Source organism: Coprinopsis cinerea (genome assembly GCF_000182895.1).
Source record: "Coprinopsis cinerea okayama7#130 chromosome 4 map unlocalized cont3.4, whole genome shotgun sequence".
Taxonomy (NCBI): domain Eukaryota; kingdom Fungi; phylum Basidiomycota; class Agaricomycetes; order Agaricales; family Psathyrellaceae; genus Coprinopsis; species Coprinopsis cinerea.
This window is the reverse complement of record NW_003307541.1, coordinates 2,964,629-2,984,750: the sequence shown is the minus strand read 5'-3', so window position 1 is coordinate 2,984,750 and position 20,122 is coordinate 2,964,629. Positions and strand designations below refer to the sequence as shown.

Below are 20,122 nucleotides of genomic sequence, written 5' to 3'. Positions count from 1 at the left end.
CAGGATTGTCATTGAAAGCGACGTTCCTGGAGACTTGGACCCTTTGTTTTGAGGCATCGTAATAGCGAATAGCCCTCGCACCATCCAAGAACCCTAAGAACACCATCTTGTTGGCCTTGGGATCAAGTTTCGAACGTTTATCGGATTCGTCGAGGACCCAGACGTCACATCCGAACTCTCGTAAGTGGGAAACGTCGGGTTTGATGCCGTGGTACGCCTCGTAAGGTGTGGTGCCGGGTAGAGCGCTGACAAGAACTCGATTCCGAAGATAGACAGCGTGTAGGATGCACTCGTCCCAGAGAAAAGCCGGGAGCTTGCCTCCAATCAGCATGGCGCGAACTAGTTCCAGGAGTGTGCGATTAAGGCGCTCAGCAACACCATTCTGGGAAGGGGAATAAGGGGCTGTGGTGTGGATCTCGGTTCCTTTCTTGGCACAAAAGGTCTTGGTACGTTCGTTGACAAGCTCCCTGCCATTATCGACACGAATCCAGGCAGGTGGCTTCTCGAATTTCCTCTCCACCTTGGCAATGTGCTTCTCCACCCATCCAGCTGCCTCATCCTTCGTCTTCATGAAGTACAGATCGACATGTCGGGTGGCGTCATCCGTGAAGGAAATGAAGTACCGATTGCCCCAGATGGATCGGGTCCTGCAGGGACCCCAAACATCGCAATGGTAGCCTTCTCCGGGAGTTTGCGAACGATGAGAAGCGGATTTAGGGTGTGGGTGATGGGTAAACTTTGCACCAAGACAGTCTGTGCATGTGGGAGAGGGAATGGAAGACTCGTCGACTTCTAGCCCAGTCACGAGCTTCTGGCTGTACATCTTCTCCAGCGTCGAAATGCCGATATGTCCGAAAATGCGGTGGAGTTCGTCCCAAGTCTTCTTTGCTCGAGCGCCAAGCAAAAGAACTTTGTCCGGATGTAATTCGGCGCGAGCGTCGAGTTTGTAGAGTCGGTTCGCCAGCCTCCCAGTACCAACCACTTTCCCACCTGCTCCCACCAACTTGCACTGCCCAGCACCAAAGCTCACCACGCCTCCACTCTCGTCGAAACGGCTCAACGAGAGGAGGCAATTCGGTGCAGTCGGGATGTATAACACGTCGCGGATCAAATGCGGAGTGATGGCGTTTCCGACTTTGAAGTTGAGCACGACTGATCCGCGACCTTCGACAATAGCAGCAGCTGGGCCGATACCCTGGACAGTGGCATTACGAAGGGGTGTATAATCGATGAAGGCGTTTCGTTGGGTGCAAATGTGGGCTGTCGAACCGGACTCCCAGGTACCAGACAAGTTTGGTGGTGTTGACTTTAGTGATGGGGTGGGCCATGTATGTAACTGCGACCGCGTTGTTAATGTCGGAGGGATTCTGACCAGCCTGGTTCGCCCTATGTCCCCTTCTCCTCCCACGCGGACCCTTTCCCTCCATACCACCTCCCTTGGCCCAGCAGTCCTTCTTCACATGGCCCTTCTTCCGACAATTAAAGCACTCCTTCGTCGATGTCGCTCGAGCTGATCCGGGGTTATTGTGGGAGGTGTTGGATCGCGATTGGAGTGAGTGGGCGGAGCTCCCATCGCGGGTGCGTCTACGCCGATCTTCTTCGATCAGGAGGGGAATGATGTCGCTCGCCACCAGCTTGGCATCTTCCTTCGCGCTCTGGGTCCCAAAATACGAGCTGGTAAATCCGTCCCAGCTTTCCGGCAGCGAAGTGATGAGGACCATGGCGAAGTCCTCCTCCGAAACTGCGTTCTCCATCAACGCCAGCTCGGTTTGGTAAGCACGGAGGGTGGAGATGTGTTCGACGAGGTCAGCACCCTCCTCCATAGCGGCACGGTACAAAGCTCTGCGAGTTGCCAGAATTCCAAGACGACCCTTCGTCTCCTTGAGTTGGCAGAGCTGGGACCAGATCTGGGCGGCTGTTGTAGCGCCTAAGATGTGCACCATCTCGCTATCTCCAATAGCGAGTTCAAGGCGGGTGCGGGCCTTTGATTCACCCGCAGTCCAGGCGGGGAGCAAAGCAGACTCGGTAGGAGCAGTCTGGGAGTCGCCAGTAACGTATTTGTCGAGTTGGAGCTCGCGAAGGACAGCGAGCATGCGACGTTTCCAGGGCATCCAGTTGGTAGCGTTGAGCGGCTCCAAACGGAACGAGGCAGCGCCAGTCGGGTCGGTAGACATGGTGTGTTGATAGTCGACAGTCAAGATAACGAGTAAAGAGAAAAAGCGCGCAAAAAGACGAGAGGAAAATCACTAGTGAGATTGAAGTCGAAAGTAAGTGTCTTCAGAAGATTACAAGCAACCGGGGCTCATAACCTCTTAGGAAACTAGAACTGTGGGGAACGAATTCAATGTCGAATCGATTCGTTGTACATACGCTTATATACAAATTCGAGTAGCTAATGTAATCGAGTAGGATAAAAGGTATATACCAGATGAGTCCGAACTCATCCCAGACCAAGCCCTAAGATAGTCCATACACAATAACGAAAGGATGGACGGACAAATAAGAAGGAGCTCTACCAGAGAGCTTGGTACAGCGAAGCTACGAGCTCTCGCCGAAATTCTTCAACAGATCATTACAGGCGCAGCCACTCTCAGGGTCAGGTACGCTCTAGGCGCGTAATTCAAAGCATCGAAACGACTTGAAATCGTACAGTTCGGAGGCACTGAATCGGCAGAGGAACGTATGGACGTCGAGGAAACACAAGCGCCGATCCCGCGGCACCTCTCCGGGCCTTCCCGTTCGAACTGTTCTCCGATTGAAATTTCACGCTTTGCCGAAGTACGGCAGAATGAAGTCCAAGCTCGGAATCAACCGAATTAATGACTCCCCCAAGTCCTTCGCTACCGCAGTTGACCGCAGCCTTCGAACGACTCAATCTGATTCGAATTCAAAGGACGGCTCCGCACTGCGCAGAGCTTTAAAGCAAGGGCTGGGGCTTTCCTTTCTTTAGACCTGACCACCGCCATGACCACCCTCATCGCCTTGAAAGCTGCTGAACACCCCATCAAGTCCGTCACCGTCTTTAAGTCTTCCAAGGCTGAGGTGGTCAGGACTTTCAAGGTCACTGTAGATGTAAGCTCATTTCTGTATGTCTGATATCGCGCCCATGCTAACCTCAACTCCAGAAAGGACAAAGTAAACTAGAGATACGCGGCCTGTCGAGCTCGATCGATACCCACTCGGTTCGAGTCTCTGGGCTAGGTGATGTTCGCCTTCATGATGTTGTCTGTACGGTTGAGCAATCCCGAAGTGGTGGTTTTGCTGCGAGCACCCTTGATGATTCTGCAGAGCTTATCCGCTCCCTGAACGTTGAGAGGAGCGCCATTGAGAAGCGTAAGGCAGTTCGAGAGACTGAGGCCCAGCTCTTGAACAAGTATGCAAACTCACTCAATGGGGAGCACGTAGCTCCTACTCAACTGCTTCAGTTCATGGAAAGCTATGTCAAACAGAACCAGAAGATTTTGGAGGAGGTATATGATCCTTTTGTTTTTCCTCCATGGGCCCAGGTTCTAATTATTCTTAGATCGCAAAGTTCAATGACGAGCTTCGTGTTATCAACAAGAAGATCGCAGACGAAGAGAAAAAGACCAAAACGAAGAAAGGGACCTCCCATGGGCGCGTTGACGTGGTTCTCGCTGCCGATAGCGAAGTTCAGTTGGACCTCGTCCTTACCTACAGTGCGATGCCCCTTTTTTACCACCATTCTCTACGCTAACCTCGTGTCTAGTCGTCAAAGATGCCCAATGGAAGCCAACATACGAATTATATGCCAAGACTGATGCAGGGAAGCCTTCGCCGCTCGTCAAACTGCTGTATTGTGCTAGGGTCAACCAACACACCGGCGAGGATTGGAACAACACCGCCCTCACACTCAGCACGGCGTCTGGCGGCGAGTCGCGCTCCATCCCCTCCCTGAAGCCAGTCAAGCTTCGAAGGCGGGTGTTCAATCACTTTGCTGGCGCACCTAACAACAGCGCCTCCTTTGGTTCAACTAAGCAACCCCCACCGCAGCAGCAGCAAGCTCAAACGAGCGCCTTTGGCAATGCTGCTCACACCAGTGGGGGCCTGTTCAGTTACCGGCCACCCCCACCTGCACCTGCAACTTCGACTTCGTCATTCGGTGGGACCCCGACCGCTGCGCCTAGCGTCCAACCGCCACCAGCGGAGTCGGATGAGGCTTTCGAGCAAGTCGATCCTTCCGAGGCCAACCCACCCGCCGACGGGGATACAAACCCCGCTCCTACCGAGCCCACGACCATCGTCAACGAGACTCCTGTCGCGGTGACCTTTGGTGTTCATGGGCAGTCCACCATCCCCAGTGATGGTATTGACCACCAAGTCTCGGTCGCTGTCCTTCCATTCGAAGCCGTGATCTCATACATCACTGTTCCCAAGGTCGATGCTCGCGTTTACCTCCAGGTATGCCAATCTGTTTATGCTTTTCTGTCTTGACACTGATCGACTCTTTCCAGTGCCGCGTCAAGAACACCAGCGACTATCGCCTTCTCCCCGGTCCAGTCCGCGTCATCTTCCACGACAGCTTCGTATCCTCCACCTGGATCAGCGACATCAACACCGGCGAATACTTCGAATGCACCCTCGGCGACGATCCGTCAACCAAAGTCGTCTACTCTCGTACCTCCAAGAACACCAAATCCGACGGGGGTGCCTTTGCCGAAACCACCAACACGACTACTTACTTTACCAAAATCCATATTCACAACAAGCATACGTTCGATATTGACGACCTCGTTGTTCGAGATGTTATCCCGACTTGCGAAGATAAGGCTGGGCAGGTTGTGTTGCGCAGGCCTCAGGGATTGGCTGCTGCGAAGTACGGGGAGGTGGTCAAGCTGGAGAATGGGTTGAGTGTTGTGTGGTTCAAGAGGGATGGGGATGTAGTCAAGGGAAGTCATGATGGGATGTTCGAGTGGAGGTGGAAGGTTGCGGCTGGCGCGAAAGTGGTTGTCGAAGCTGAATGGGACGCCAAGGTGCCAGGCGAACTCCCTTGGGCTGAGGTCACCCTCAATGCCTAAGTGGCATCCCCGTAAGCTGGTGATGGACGCTCGTTGATTACTTGTACCAGTAGTCTCTGTTTACTCTTTGGAATGAACTCTCTTGTGTATCTTGCTGTATTGTGATGTAATATATATACCTATATCATGTGCTCTGTTTGTGAGGCCAACGTACTAGTATCTCCATTACTGCTCATTGCTCAGTACCTTGCCACTGATCGCCCTAAGCAGAGATAACCCAGGGGTGGGACTCGGTGACTCTCGGTTAGAGCGGCGGATATTTGAATAGAATAACGAGTCAAGACCTGTCCAGGGCTGATTCGGGGGACGATGATATGCCCCAGGACTGGCCACCTCTGCGTTAGGATACACGAGACGGGACATAAGTCGACTCTCCATCCATAACGATAAGCCACAAGACATTCAGCAACAACTGATATGAGTGCTGATGTCCATAAACGCCCACTGGGAGGGTGGCCGCGGGCGTGTGTACCTTCGTCCTTCGGTGCAAACAATGGCGTCAACTGTGCTCACCAGTTCGGCAACGGAACCCAGTCCGATTCTTCTTTCTCTCGAACTTTAACGTCAATTCTCCACCAAATAACGCTGCTAGAGCGCTCCTCAACGACACCGCAATGGCTTTCGACGATACCGGCGAATAACCCGCATCCCTGTCTGACTTGAACATAACGGATACCCGGCAAACAGGGGCAAATAGTACAGACCCCTTGGCGGCCAACTGAATGCCAGGCACAACTGGAGCCCGGATCTGGACTTGTCGCTCTGTGTGGACACCATTCCTTATTCTGAACCCTCAAGATGGCATCCAAATGGAAAATGTTGCGGTCGCTGGCAGCTGCAGGGAAGCTGGAGACAGAGAAGGAGGACGGAGAGGAAAGGCGCAGTCTATCCTCGAAGATTGCAAAGGTTTTTGCTGGAATGGGGAAGGATGTGCGACCGCTGCAGGCTAGTCCTCTATTGGAACTGCCATACGAGCTTTTGGATCGGATTCTCTTCTTTGTAAGTCTATCTCACCCTTATCTTTCTAAAAGGAAGCTTAACCAAGCCTTTTAGCTCGATCGAGAGGACTTAATGACCCTCAGAGCAGTATGCTACCGACTGGACGAACTGCTTTTAGACCAACTCTTCAGTGAAATCTCCATCAACTGCACTCAATATGGTTCGCAGAGAACCGGCGCACTTCTCCGACAATTGTCAACAGGCAAATCTCGCGTCTCCCGGGTGGCGAAGACCTTGCACATCGCCAACTTGGTCCCGTTCACCCACCCAGCCCAGAGTAACTGGCAGGAAACGGATCTTGACCAAGGGCTTCGGCCAATACAGCAGAGCTATCTGGCTCCTGCTTTGCGTGCGTTGAGGAACATAACGACTGTACAGTACGTCCAACTTCTCTCCGTAGTAGTAGTATAACCACTGGACGCTAATTCGCGCAAGTGCAGCTGGAGCGTCAAAGTCAGCGACCCATACAGCAGTATGTGCGATGCCCTGGCCGCACTCCCCCATCTCGACAGCCTCTACCTCTACCTCGACCGCTGGACCCACTCCACCCTCTTCCCCTTCGACAAATTCCATGACCTCAAGCTCAAACGCCTCCACTTTGAATCAGGGGACTACTTCCGACCCATCACATGCGAAACCATCCCGCATCTCCGCAAGATAATAGCAGGCTCGCCGGACTTGGAAGAGCTTTCCTTCACACCGCTCCTGATACAGGGCCCGCGCATAACGACCCTCGACGACTTGTTCATCCGAGACGGGGAGACGAAGAAGTGCTTGAAGGAGAATGGCGGCGTTTTGCCTCTGACGTCGATTCGTCTGGCCTACCCGATGCTTTCAAAGGAGATGCACACCTGGGGTGCGTTGAAGAATCTTGTCTCGCTCGATATCACGAACGGCCAAGCGGACATCCGGCCCCTCTGGAAATTCTTCTCCGCCCACTCGTTCGAACTCCAAGTGATCAAAGTCGGCAACCTCTCTTTCGAACTCATTGAATACCTGCTCACTTACACGGGACTGCGCGAATTGCACCTGCGGTCTGTATTTGCGGCGGAGGGGAAGGAGAGTTCGAGGAAGGAATTAATGACAGCTCTGTGTCGAGATGGGCTGCCGCAGCACGGGTACTCGCTCGAGATGTTGTCGCTCGAAGCGCCAGATTCGGATGTCAACGAGGAGTGGTGCTTGATGCCAGAATATGCCTCGTGGATCGGACAGTGCGTCGTGCTACGGCAACTGACAGCTCAAGTCTTTTACAACCAAAGCCGGCCAACCCTGGTGCGTACTCGAGCATAATGATTTCTTCTGCACTTTCTAAAGATGCCCTGCTCACAGACCGAAGTTCTCTCTCGACTCTGCCGCCTCCCACGCCTCCAACTCCTCTCCCTTACCCCGGTATGGCCATCACCCTTACCCGTAGAAGCACCGTCGACCGCCTTGATACCTGAGTGTTTCCAGGTCAGGCCAGACGTCTATATAAACACCATAGCGGAGTTCGTGGCGTTACGACATGAAAACAAAGCAAAGGAATGTAGACTGGGTTTCAGTCTTTGTGGTGGTGTCGTCCTTAAGACGATTGGGTGGAACCACGCGTTTCACAAATGCTCGGAGGCGAGTTCGAGTGGTCCGTAATTTATTACCTGGCTGTTGTGAAGTATTGTACACTTTTTTGTTTATCGGTAAACTGGAAGAATGGGATAAATCTTTGGGTACATTGGTATCATCTATTGCATCTTGCACTGCGGCAGAAGACTAAGTCATGATGGGCGCCTAATTCGTATGACGGCCGAAAGACTATACAGTTCTGGTTTTACGCAGCCTGGCAGAGCAAAACCCTTTGAAAAAAGGAATAGGAAAGTAGCCCACCGCGAGGGTCGAACTCGCAGCCTTCAGATGCCTTGCTTACGTAAGAGTCTGACGCTCTATCCGATTGAGCTAGGCGGGCGATAGTATTGAAACCCATTGGCTTTTCTCGAGGCGCAGCCTCCAATAACGACAGTACGAGCAAGCGCTTAGCGCTTTGCTCCGTTTCGATCTCCGCACGACCACCGACGACCATTGGCTCTTGGTTGTCTGCCATTGCCTATGGTGTAGAGTGCAGATTTGTGCTTAGGGCATAGATAATTTTTTGAGAGAAAGAAAACTGAGGGAGAGATAGACGGCAATGAATTTGAACCATTACAACAGTCACAGGTAATTCTCTGGCACCAAAGAGGAAACGAGGCCCAAGCGAATCGGTCTAAGTACCCAGACACTAGTTATTCTCCTAGAACATTACTGTATTGAGTACAAGCGTCAAAGAGGGAACTCAAGGCAAGGTCCGAGCAGCTGATGCCAGGTTGCCGGATGGCTGGATGAGTTGATTGCCAAGGCAGAGATTACCAGCAGCGACGGCGGAAGGGTTTTCGCCGGATGGCTGGATGAGTTGATCGCCAAGGCCGGCATTACCAGCAGCGGAAGGCTTTTCGATATGAGGGCGCTTGTTTGGCGCATTCAAGGCGCTCGCCCGCTGGTCCAACTTGGCTTGATATGACTTGACTTGCTTCAAAGCCTTCAGGGATATGTTCGACGTGTCGAGGCCGGATAAGGCGGTTAAAAACTGAGTGATTGTTTGTAGATTCTCTCCTCCTTGAATTCTCGGTCAGTCCATATAACAGAAGGCACCGATTCGTGCGCACCCTGCATTGCATCACGCGCCCACATGCAGATTTCGGTCTGCGCTTGGGCCTGCGCTTCGGCCACCCGGATGGCCGATTCCATGTTTAGCTTGGCCACCTGAACGGCAGCCTCGGCCTTGACCTTCTCCTCAGCGAGCTTGTCTCTGCAGTAAATCTTGACGCTCTCGTCCGTCAATGATACCTGTTCTCGCGACTGAGCGCCTGCGGCCTTCACGCCGTCCTTGCGCTTGGGTTGAACAGACAAGGTAACCTTGCTTGAGGTACAACTCGATTCAGACATTTCGTCATGAGAAGGTGATAGTTGGGCGCAGAAAGGGAATGCGCGTCGCCTAAATATTTGGAGGATTACACCGTGTATCGCGTCGTCTTGCATGTGACCTTGATGACAGCCACCCAACAGCATCAACACCAACTGTGCAGTTCTTCGAACCCGGCCGTTACAACACTCGACAACAGTTAATTCTCTGGCACCAAAGAGGAAATGAGGCCCAAGTGAATCGACGCAAGTAGCAGTCATGCTCCTAGCCCATCACTATTTCAAGTACAAGCGTCAAGGAGGAAACCCAAGGAAAGGTCCGAGCAGCTGATGGCGGGCGGAAGGGCGCTTATTCTCGAGGCGCTTAGACGCACCCAAAGCGTTGCGCACTCGGAGGCGTCAAGGCGCACACTACTGTTTGGACCATGGGCTAGCGTATAAAATCTACCGGTTTGGGAGCGAGGATAGACAACAGCCCAGTACAACCAACCCACACGAATACCACTACCACTCGAACACAAGCTTGAATCTTCAAACATGACCCGCAACCCACTCCACCCTGCAATCAACGCCGCCCAAGTTTCCGATTACAGCGCCCTCGACGCAGCTCTCGGCTCGCACCGTCGGCGTCGCGTTCCTCAGCCCATCTTCATGCCCAGCGGCACTTCAAGGGCGCTTCCTCCTGCAGTTCCCATCGACTACGTAGGCCGCTTCAACCAAGGTATTCCCATGGTCGAACTTAGTATCAAGGACAGGAGCCCCACCGAACTCGCGAAGATGATGGTGCGCGGCTTCGACCAGGTCTTCCCCCCTGACACTTCGCCCATCACATTCCGCATCCAATGGCCCGGCTACGACCACCTTGAGTACGTTCGAAGACTCCATATCGTTACAACAGGCCCTGTTAACTATAATCGCGCTGAAGTCGCCCAAGCCATTGCGAGTGTCTTTGCCGAGTTTTGTGATACTCACAAGAACACCCGAGGGACAGACCCAAACTACCAGGTAGGCGACATTCAGTTCCAGAAGCTGGTGTTGGTCGGAATTCGTAACGTGTATGAGAACGTTTGGCAGGCTGATGTTGCTATCGATATGAATTAAGCGCCCGGGCGCTTTCTATGCCATTTTATGTCCTCCTATGCCATCCCTCTCATAATTTAGAGCCTAACAATATGAAGTCTCTCTTTATCATATGGAGTCTCTCTTTATCATATGCAGTCTCTCTTTATACTATGCAGTCTCTTTTTTATACTTGCATTTTCCTCTCAATTTAAATCTCTTGTGCGGTATACGAAACACCTGATGTACGCAGCAAGATCACTAGAACAATGATTTGAGCTAAGGTCTTCGCCAGGCAAAGGTGGCTCTGTCAGTGGGCAATGCACTCGCACTTCCACTATCGCTTGATCCACCGAGCACCCGCAGGTATCGTTCAGGTAGTGCGTCGGAAGTCGGGCATGGCGCGAGGCTTTGAGAAGAATCACCCCCAGATGTAATCGAGCTTGTCGACAATTCTGCTGGAGAACCGTCGTACTGCCGTCGCCTCGTGCAACCAGTCTGCTGGTAAGGCCGGGTAAACCAAGCCCACAGGACACGCCATCTGTTAGTTGACCAAATTAATATTAAGCAGCGAGGCGAATTGGTGTATATCATGGAAGCGACAGTGCATGTCCAAGGCACGTCCCCTGACACGTTCAAGCCGTCTCTCCAGAGTCCAATGGAACCTGCTAGACAACTTAAAGCACCGAGATCCACATCGATGCATGCTGGAATACCCCCGTCACACCTCAGCCAGGGATAGTCTAGCAAGGCAGCACCCCCACCCTCCTCCCCGACTCCAACACCGCAATCGACTGTCTAATCTCCGCAAACCACGACAGGCCCTTATGATACGGGCCCCACCCTTTCACCACAGGATACTTCAAAGCCCTAAACGCCGACTTGTACGGCAGAGCGTGGACGTGTAGGTGCAGGTGGTCGATGGAGTTGTATGGTGGAATGTGGAAGCCCATTCTGCATACATTGTCCGATGTTAAGGAATGATGGGGTGGCGAGAGGAGATACGAACCTCCGTTCGTGCTCTGGGATGTTGAGTCTGTCGAGGATGCCTATTCCGGCTTGGTGCATGTCTTTCACTACAGGCGTTGTATGGGGTGAATGAGTGTTGGGGTGCGTGGAGAGAGCGTTAGATAGGACTCACGGAATTGTGTATCATCTTTCGTTAATGACTTTATGCTATCTGCAAGGTCGAAGATAGTGAGTTCCATTCAGTATACGCCTTTGCCTCTGAAGGCTGTGGTGTAAAGCAGGAAGCATGACATTACCTACATGCTTCTTTGGACACACCAGGATATGGTGTTTGGCGGACGGGCTACGGTCTTCAAACGCAACGAATACGTCGTCCTACAAACGGCTTTAGTTCATTTTTCTCCTCAACAGTAGAAATCGCATCGCGAGTCGTTGAAGCCCAAGTACAGCCCAGGGAAAACAAATGCAGAATCCAATGAACATGTGACATACCTGCCAAACAATCTTGAAGTTATCAGGCCTCTGGTCAACATTGCAGAACACACACCCCTCTAACGTATCTCCCACCCTCTTCGTCTCCCGTTTAATAAATGGAAAGCAGCTTGAGAGTAAAGAGACCATTCAGTCCTTCTAGAGTTTGACCTGGTTTGCGAATGGATTCTGTAGGTAATCGAGTGGAGATTTGGAATGTAGTTGAGCCGGTCCTTGTGCAGATTCCTTCCTAGTCCTTAATCCTGTTGAACGTATCCAATATCGAAAGAGAAAAAGGGACAAAGCCGGTTAGCGTTCTAGCGGTGTGGGGGAATGGGAAAGAACGTCGATGACGAGCGGCGCTCCGCGTGGACGGCGGTGCGGACAGGGGCGTGAGACCAACCTTCCCTATATGGCTTTCGGACCTGGGTTCCGAACCTCATTAAGCCTGGAAAGGGGCAATGCAGTTAGCCAGCCAGCCAGGCCGCCAACGCGTGGGTCGGAAGAACAACTTATATTTGGGTACCTGATATGAACTTATACACCAGAAGAAAGGACAGTTGAAAAAAGCTTAGCAATATATACAAAAGACACATCTACCCCCAGGCCAGAAAGAACGCGATGCGGTGCACTAGAGTGAATGATGAGGAAGGCTATGTAGACGAACTGACGAACAATGGGATGCTGTCCAATATCGGGAGAGAAACGAAGAGAGTCGTATAAGGATGGAGTCAGAAAGCTAATAATACAATAACAGTTTACGATGCGGTGTGGTGATGCAAATGAGAAAGACGGAGTTCAAGGTGCATGTTGGATGCGCCGTGTCCCAAGGGAGATGATAGGAAGGAAGTGGGGAATTAGATGTACAAATGAGTGGGGGTTGTGGAGAAAAGAGCTGATGGAGAAATCCATAGGAAGCGGTGTTGGGAAAGCATGTACCGGAAGGCGAGTGTTGCAGACTTGCGCAGTGACCTTCTAAGGAATGATATCTTCTAGCTCGCCGTCCTTGATGCGAATCTCCACAACTTCTACTTCGTAGTCCGTCATTGCAGAATTAGTTGAAGATACCGATGTGGAAATGAATCCATGAGAGTTGGGAGGTGAGGTCGAGGCAATATCTATACGACGATCCATCAGCATTGGCGGTGGTTCGCTATGGATCGATAACACTCACATCGATCCTTGATGTACGGAGGTACGAATAGATCCTAAAACATAAGAAACGCATCAGCCATGCGACAAAGAGGGCGTGCAAAACACGAGGAGGCGACGGCGCCTGTAGTATGGCGCTCCACCATTTCATGGTGCAAGCAGCAAAGGAGCGGATTCAACGGTGCAGAGTACATACCTGGTTCCAGACGAACCCTTGACTACGTTGAATAGTCAGGATAGGCCTCAGAGAATACACCGGCTGCCGCTCCCTCCTCTTCGCCTGGCGGCCCCTCCTCCCAATCGGCGGCTGTGGCTGTTGCTCAGGCTCTGGGTCCACAGCCTTCTGCTTGCCCTTCACATCCTTTGCCGCCTGCTGATTGTCACTCATACTGTCAGCAGAGTCTCGACGATGTTGGGCCCTGGGCCCCTCATCGCCGTCATCCTCGTCGCCCATGTCCATGTCGATGTCGTCGGTATCTATCCCACCCTGAGAGACCCGACGACCATCCGACACGACCTCATCCGATCTCCTCCCTGCTCCTCCGATAATGTGCGAATAGTCCTCTTCGTCCTCAGAGCACGAGTCCGAGTCACTATCCGAGTAGTCGCCGCCCTCGTCGTAGCGGATTTGCTCGTAGCAGGCCCAGGTGGGTGGGGAAGCTGCTCGGCCAATTCGGCGCCTGCGGAAGTAGAACGAGTTGGTGGTGGTCGCCATGTTATGTCTCTGCTTGTGTGGTCTGTCTGTTCTGTGGGAGCCCTGGGGTACACGACGACGGGCCCTCTTGTGTGCGATGTGTAGGGTCAAACAGCGAGCTTGCTTGGTTGTATATCCTGCTTAGCTGAACTCTCTGTTGTGTGTTATTCGGAAAGTTTGAGTGTGTAGGGCAGGGTAGCGGTGGATGATGGTGGTTGCGTATCAAGAGCAGAGGAGTCAGAAATCAGAAATGCGGACGGGTCGAGGCAAAAGTGTGATTGTGCGAAGCGACCACTCGAATTGGGAGGTGCTGTGACCACACCCATTTTTGGAAAGAGAGCTCCTGTCTTGCCCCAGGTTTTCTCAACGCGGCGCCAAAGGGGGTACGTGTAAGCTCCACTGTAGATCCTCGCGCATCTCGAATATCTTGAGAGCCAAAATATGCCTTAGCAGGATGCATCGCGCACCTTGGAGACAATCGTGACGATAAGATACGCGGGGGAGAAGTTGACTCATTAGTTCTTGGCCTGGCCGGAAGCAAATGGACGCCCCCGATAGCCCCTCGGCCCCTATCGAGCGACGTATGTTGACTCTCAAAAGAGATTTGAGCGGGACCTCTGGGTATACCATAGGTCGCAGATGCAGACTACTGCATACAAACCAACAGAATAGACCCACTCGCAAACCGTTGATTCCGTGTGGGCCTCTGAGTGTCCGAGTAGGCCGATGACGACATTCTGGTCGATCGTACTTGGCGAACAGTGGGCGCCTATTACCAGTTTAAGGAGGAGCTCGAGGTATTCCGTTCATGGTGGAAGGAAGTTCAGAAATAACTGTCCCAAGGACCTCCGAAGGGGTCTAGGGTTCCATCATGCTATTGACAAGTTCGTGGACCTAAAGGCTCAATCTTGGAGGTCAGATGCCACCCATTTCGAAGTCCACAGTGAAGAAGAAGGCTCAAGTAACGTATCACGAAGCCCACAATTCCTTCAATTGGTAGTACAAGTAGGTTTTAACGTAAGCTATGGCCATCTAAAGGCCGACTAGAAGGGAATTACTTAGGAAAGCTATGGAAGCTGAATGCATGTAGACACGATTCAGACAGTTTCGAGTTCGGAAAACTGTGGGCGTAGCGCTTTGGACAGACTCTGTGCTTGGATTTCGTGATAACAGAGAGATTAGATGACCCAGGTATCTGTACACTCTTTCTGGGGTGCACTACCCGCAAGAAACTCAGGGGGCAGGTCGCCCTCAGGGCTGTCAAGGACGAGGACGGCAGTGCGTATGGCTGTCCTAAAAATTCGCGATGTCCCACCGCTGACATAGGCGCCAACGCGGCTCCGATGTCGTCTAAGCGCCCAAGGAGAGAAACAGAGCTTCTCCCGCTTCTCTGTTCCTCTCACACACACACAACTGTCAAAGAAGGTTGGACAGTTCATAATGGAGGACACACCATCTGCATAAAACGAGCCCCACCACCTTGCGTTGCCGAAAACTCGCGACTGAGCTGCAGTCACCTGGGCGTCTAAAATGGTTAGCAAGAAAGGAAAATGCGACCATCGGCCAATCGCACGAGAAAGGCACCCTGCAGCCACATTCACTTTCTAGCGCTAATTTATTCGGCGCCTGAACGCAGTGGGTCCTCAGTGTACACCAAGTAATGGAAGGGTCGAGGGCTGTCGTCTACAATATCCATATTAGCATGGAATCCGTCTCGAGGGCACGGTAATTTCGCACCCCTTCAGCCGTACCAACAACCAAAGGTTCGATAAAATCGGACTCCAGCCAACTCGGTCACTCAAGCGCATTCTAAAAATTGAAACTGCATCCGTTGGGAGCACACTGCCTGACCACCCGACGTGCCCACAGACAGCGTTGGCTAGACGCCAGTGGGAGACCCTAGATACGAAATGCGACCCAAATTCCCGCGTGGAAGGAACGTAACGAGCCTTGAGGTGATCTGAGTTGAGTTGGAATACCGGTGGTACTTGGATGGGGCAGGAGACCATGAAACACGAAAAGGCCGTCATCTTTGAGTTATAACCCGGTGTCTTGATGGTTGATGGTGTAGGTGGTAGCGGAGTTTTCTCAACACCGGAGAAACTGATTTTTTTGGTGGTAAGGGCTAAATACCGGAGTCTGATACGCGCAGGGCCCGGAGTCCTAGAATAAGCGAGAAGTGTTGCTAGGCCAAAGAATTCAAAGGGACTCTTCGAAATACTAGGGCGAGCTCCTGTGACAGAGGTTTTTGCGGCGGAAAGCGGCTACTTAGGAGGGTGAAGGGGCTATGTGAGCGAAAGGCCCAAGACGTCGTTTTTTCGGAAAGGGTGACGTCTCAATTGCAAACATTGGACGCCCCTGCGAAAACTGAAGTGGTCAGCCGACTTATCTGAGACGGTTGGCTGTTTCTGATATGAAGGATAAGAATAGATTCAGTCTCCGAACCAACCTTTGAATTGAACGTGAAGGAGGGAGGACTCAAGGTTTAATGAAGTTAGATTCGACGAAACACGCAGCTCACCTGCGGTAAAGATCATTCTGTGGGTGCACTGTAATGTAGAATGGGAAGCCTACACTCGAGACAGATCCATGGGGATGTAGCGCAAGTTTAGCAACCAGTGATATCAGTAGGCCCACACATTGAACCACCTGAATTCCCGAACCGAGCCCGCGTGAAATCCCAGCTGTTCTTTGCCATGTTCGAGAGACGGAGAGCAAACGTCGACGTCGAGTAGCCCAAGGGTGTAGATAATCAGCATGAGAAGCAGTCCCCACATTGCCCGATGTAGACATTGCACTGCACCAGTAAAGCCGTCATAGAAGCAACCAGTGCGATCGAGTGAAGAAATTGACTGTGGGTGCACACTGTGGGTACAGTCCACCAACAAAGTTTGACCTCTGCGTCCACGCCACATCAGGTTGCTTATAAGCAACGAATGAGAGAACCCACGGCAACCCACGAAAGGGGACGTATGTCCGTGGACTCGTGAAGTGGGTATATAAAGGTTGTAGAGTGGACCAGTTGGGTCCCTCCCCCCAACCTTTCGTCACTCCCCCTTGACAACCTATCCCCTCCACTGACGTGTCGTCCTCCGGACCTAGCGTTGTCCTCTAGTACGTGCTTCTGTAGCATGGCGTGTGGACGTGTCGATATGGGTGAGTTTTCGAGCGGTGTTGTGTCATCATAACGTCTAAAAGGCGCGGGCGCTCAGGTACTAATGACTGCCAAGCGCCGGCGTAAGTAGGTGCAACGTGGCAATAAACAACGGCGAAGGGACGCAAAACCAACAGGAAACGATTCACAGAGGCTTTGGTCGATGGGCGGGGAGAAAAGTGGGAAGCGGTGAGTGGTTGCGGAGAAGGAAAACGCAAAGCGGGGCAGAAACAGGGGAGCGACGGCGCCGGGGAACTCGGGCAACGCCTGCCTTCCAAACTCCGCAGCGCACTTGCCTGATCAGGCCTCGGTCCCGACCTTGTGGACCCACATACACCGGTCGCTGTGACGCATCGCTCGCTGTGCCTCTGGGTAAGAGATCCATCCCATCCACTTGAAACAATACTTACTGACCAACTCCTAGATCACTATAGAAGGGTTATCTTTATGCAAGAGTAATTTTAATGAAAATCGATGGACTTTTCAGGCTTGGATGGCTGCGATGGGGAGAATCACCGCCGAATCGTCGAAAGGCGGGGAAATGATGGGCGGGGACGACATTTATGGGCATGAGCGTCCCCGGAATCAATGGTACGCCTTACGGACTTGCCATCTTTGGTGCACCGCCTCGCTCACACCAATCCAGAGAGAAGCTTTCAAAAATGTTCCTCCGAACCAATCCAATAAACTTGCCATTCAAGGTATGAGAGCAAAAACTACCCTCTATGGTATGTTTTTGACGGGCGCTAATTTCTGCCTTCCTTTCTTGCCAAAGTCCGATGGAAAATGTTCCTCGGAACCAATCCCGAGAAATACCAATCCACCGTTTTTCCGCCCACAACTTCAAAATTACTTCAAAAGGCTATTTCTGAAATCTCTTGTCTGATGGCATAAGCCCACACTGCAGCGATATAAAAGGGCGACTGTCCTGCTTGTGTACACCAGCAGGACGCCGCTTTCTTTAGCACATTCCAGCTACTTTTCCCCCACTTTTCCCCCAGTGTTTTTCTGCCCCTCCCCCGCTCATCCTCTTGCGCTCGTACTTGCCTCTCTATTGCGATCTACTTGTCATCACTTTCACGCGATCCAACTTAAGCCCGGTTAGTATTTCCTTTTTGCACCACTCAGATCTCAGATTTGCTCATAACATCTCCGTCGCTGCTGCCACACTCAAAATTTGTTTCCGAACACTTGGCTCTATCGTGGTCCCTGTCACATGTGTTATATTTACCCGATACTGGTGCCTCTTCGTGATGATGTCCCGTAACACATTTTCTCTCTGCTCGCTGCCACCTATTTTCGCCTCCGTCGTCCACCATGCCAGTGTATCGAAGAATGGAGCGACAGAACATCTACGGTGGCCTCCTTGGTCAGGGAGGTTCAGGTCCGTACCCCACTGGGTCGTACCCACAGTGCGTATTCAGTTACGTGATATCGTTCAACCATCTCTGACGCGCTGGCGCGATTTTTAGCAGCAGCAGACACGCTTCTGAGGATGTCCCATACATGCCAGACGCGAGTGGGCGACGCGGAGATGTTTATTCCGAACACCAAGACCAGAGACTGATGTTGGGGGTGAGTTTTAAACTGTTGATTTCTCAAAAGAACTTCTCAGCTGACTTGGGAATTCGTTTGTGCCACTTGAAAAGTCTGATATGTACGGCCAAGACTACGGTCGACTTTCTTCCAACCCCCATCTCGGACTCTCACCAGACGCTGGCTCTGCGTTCGGACCCGAGCCCTTCCCTCCCGACTTCAACCCGAACCATTCGTATTCGATTGCTAGCTCGATGCAACAAGGTTATCACTCGGACTCCCGGAGCTCTTCAAATTACGGCTACTCCCACCAGAGCTCTAACTACCATGGTATGTTTGCGTTTCAGTCAGACCCCATCGAAGGCGACCCTAACTCGTGGATACCACCAGGCTCCCGCTCGTATTCCGCGCCTTCCGGCCACCAGAACTATCGCGGCTCTTCCGGCGACAACGTGGTTTCGCTTCACCCCAGCGTGTTGAGTGGATCCGAGGCCAGCAATTCCCAATCTTTTGCCAACCAACCGCTCCCTGAGCCTGAGGAGTATTTGCGCCAAAAGCTCCAGTTGCCACCAGGCGTTCCGATTAACCTCTGGGCCTTGGCTGATGGGGAGCCTGGTCAGCGTCCACCCCACCCTTACCCACTCTTGGTAAGCGTGGCAATCTGGGGCAGCCCCCAGAAGCGATTGACCCTCAAGGGCATCTATCAAGCCATTGAGGAGCGTTTCGAGTACTATCGAAACAACCCCAAAGGAGCATGGAAGGTACGGAGGCACTGCTGCATCATTCGAGCTCCGTTGTACTAACGCCACAAATCTACAGGGCTCAATCCGTCACAATCTCTCCTTGAACCAAGTGTTCAGGAATGTTACACGACCCTTGACCGAGCCTGGAAAAGGCAACTACTGGGAGATCGACCATTCCAAAGGCCAAGGCTACAAGCGTGACCGAAAGCGGAAGAGCAGGAAGAAGAGCGGCAGCCAGGATCGCGAGGACCACAGCGAGGAAGACTTCAGCAGCGAAGGGCACGAGTTCGCCGTCGACAACGTTTCCCGTGGTGACCGTTCGTTCGACAACCTGCCCGGTACTTCGGCAGCACACGCCCGTGCCAACAGTCGTGCTCAGCGCAGATCGTCCCCTTATGGATCCCCAACCATGACCGGCGGCCCTCTAACAACGTCGCCCCGGACTCACTCAATGCCCTCCCTTCACGAACCCTCCGGGATGTACACACCCAACTTCTCTCCGTCCCAACTGCCCCCTCAAATGGGATACTCCAATGCGGGCCATGGCCGCCACCAAACTGGATCCCTCAGCCCACCCGAGAGTTTTCTAGGGCAGTTCCATGAATCAGACGTTGTGTCGTCCCCAGAAGGTTCTGCCGACTATGCATCTTCGGGATACGACGACTCTAACTACGTCGCAACATCCAGCCATAGCTCCAAGGGAAAGGGAAAGGCCTGATTGGCATTCTTCGCGCAGCCGATATCACGACGCACGTCAATAATCCTCGTTTCTGGTGAGCATCATTGGCGTTCGTTGTCTTCAGCCGATGAGCTTACCTCTCTGCAATTCCAGATTTTCCTATTTTCTCCGTGGACTACTATCACCGCCCCACGTTTCTCTTCGACGATCAAATATCATCCGCTCTTATATTTCTAAACGTTTCATCCGCTTTCAACATGCTGTCGACTAATTCATTATTTCGTTTCATTTCCTCTATGGGAGAACTCTTGTACATGCTACTTGTAACACACATTTACCCTCGTCCTGCTTTCTACGCTTTCAACAACCATCATACGATACCACACTGCTATCTGATCTTCGTTCGGCGTATCTTATTCATGCTTTCCAATAGTAGTCGCTAACTTCATTGCATACCAACATCCTTTGCATAGCATATGTACTCGCATACCCTGACATAAATAGAGCACGGCTGAATGAGGACCCCGGAAAACCTGGGGCGAGCCTAGTGACGACATTCTGTCGAAAAATCCGGTTTCTTTTCTGCCAAAATTGTCCGGTTTGTCGCCAGGTTCGTGTCTGGACGCTCAAAATTTCCGGTTTTGGAACCTTGGTCTGACTTTTTCTTTCGATCCTCAGGCGCCCGTAAGCGCCCAGAAACGC

At 52.2% G+C, this 20,122-nt stretch overlaps 8 protein-coding genes and 1 non-coding gene across 9 annotated transcripts; 5 read left to right on the top strand and 4 right to left on the bottom strand.

The window, feature by feature from the left end:
- Positions 1-2,964: 2,964 nt before the first annotated feature.
- CC1G_06245 (hypothetical protein) lies at positions 2,965-5,036 on the top strand (the record flags this gene model as incomplete). Its single annotated transcript, XM_001836606.1, has 5 exons — positions 2,965-3,072; positions 3,126-3,470; positions 3,524-3,677; positions 3,728-4,419; positions 4,473-5,036. 5 exons carry the CDS (start codon positions 2,965-2,967, stop codon positions 5,034-5,036), a joined length of 1,863 nt encoding a protein of 620 aa, XP_001836658.1.
- A 798-nt stretch (positions 5,037-5,834) lies between these two features.
- CC1G_06244 (hypothetical protein) lies at positions 5,835-7,477 on the top strand (the record flags this gene model as incomplete). Its single annotated transcript, XM_001836605.2, has 5 exons — positions 5,835-6,035; positions 6,090-6,412; positions 6,476-7,246; positions 7,279-7,307; positions 7,365-7,477. 5 exons carry the CDS (start codon positions 5,835-5,837, stop codon positions 7,475-7,477), a joined length of 1,437 nt encoding a protein of 478 aa, XP_001836657.2.
- A 411-nt stretch (positions 7,478-7,888) lies between these two features.
- On the bottom strand, positions 7,889-7,974 carry CC1G_20099. Its single transcript has one exon. It is a non-coding gene; the product is annotated as a tRNA-Lys (tRNA).
- A 363-nt stretch (positions 7,975-8,337) lies between these two features.
- Positions 8,338-8,987, bottom strand: CC1G_06243 (hypothetical protein; the record flags this gene model as incomplete). Its single annotated transcript, XM_001836604.1, has 2 exons — positions 8,338-8,657; positions 8,708-8,987. 2 exons carry the CDS (start codon positions 8,985-8,987, stop codon positions 8,338-8,340), a joined length of 600 nt encoding a protein of 199 aa, XP_001836656.1.
- Positions 8,988-9,500: 513 nt separating this feature from the next.
- CC1G_06242 (hypothetical protein) lies at positions 9,501-10,064 on the top strand (the record flags this gene model as incomplete). The annotated part of the gene is made up of 1 exon (XM_001836603.1): positions 9,501-10,064. The coding sequence occupies one exon, from the start codon at positions 9,501-9,503 to the stop codon at positions 10,062-10,064; it is 564 nt and encodes a 187-aa protein (XP_001836655.1).
- Positions 10,065-10,765: 701 nt separating this feature from the next.
- On the bottom strand, positions 10,766-11,524 carry CC1G_06241 (hypothetical protein; the record flags this gene model as incomplete). Its single annotated transcript, XM_001836602.2, has 5 exons — positions 10,766-10,976; positions 11,032-11,098; positions 11,164-11,198; positions 11,310-11,366; positions 11,484-11,524. The coding sequence occupies 5 exons, from the start codon at positions 11,522-11,524 to the stop codon at positions 10,766-10,768; spliced, it is 411 nt and encodes a 136-aa protein (XP_001836654.2).
- Positions 11,525-12,416: 892 nt separating this feature from the next.
- On the bottom strand, positions 12,417-13,519 carry CC1G_06240 (hypothetical protein). Its single transcript, XM_001836601.2, has 3 exons — positions 12,811-13,519; positions 12,637-12,670; positions 12,417-12,580 (listed from the first exon to the last, which is right to left on the bottom strand). The coding sequence occupies exons 1-3, from the start codon at positions 13,327-13,329 to the stop codon at positions 12,438-12,440; spliced, it is 696 nt and encodes a 231-aa protein (XP_001836653.1). The 5' UTR covers positions 13,330-13,519; the 3' UTR covers positions 12,417-12,437.
- A 2,725-nt stretch (positions 13,520-16,244) lies between these two features.
- CC1G_14476 (hypothetical protein) lies at positions 16,245-16,921 on the top strand (the record flags this gene model as incomplete). The annotated part of the gene is made up of 4 exons (XM_002911432.1): positions 16,245-16,278; positions 16,424-16,464; positions 16,554-16,651; positions 16,897-16,921. 4 exons carry the CDS (start codon positions 16,245-16,247, stop codon positions 16,919-16,921), a joined length of 198 nt encoding a protein of 65 aa, XP_002911478.1.
- Positions 16,922-17,797: 876 nt separating this feature from the next.
- Positions 17,798-19,459, top strand: CC1G_06239 (hypothetical protein; the record flags this gene model as incomplete). Its single annotated transcript, XM_001836600.1, has 5 exons — positions 17,798-17,874; positions 17,935-18,037; positions 18,112-18,328; positions 18,389-18,759; positions 18,818-19,459. 5 exons carry the CDS (start codon positions 17,798-17,800, stop codon positions 19,457-19,459), a joined length of 1,410 nt encoding a protein of 469 aa, XP_001836652.1.
- Between the last annotated feature and the right edge of the window lie 663 nt (positions 19,460-20,122).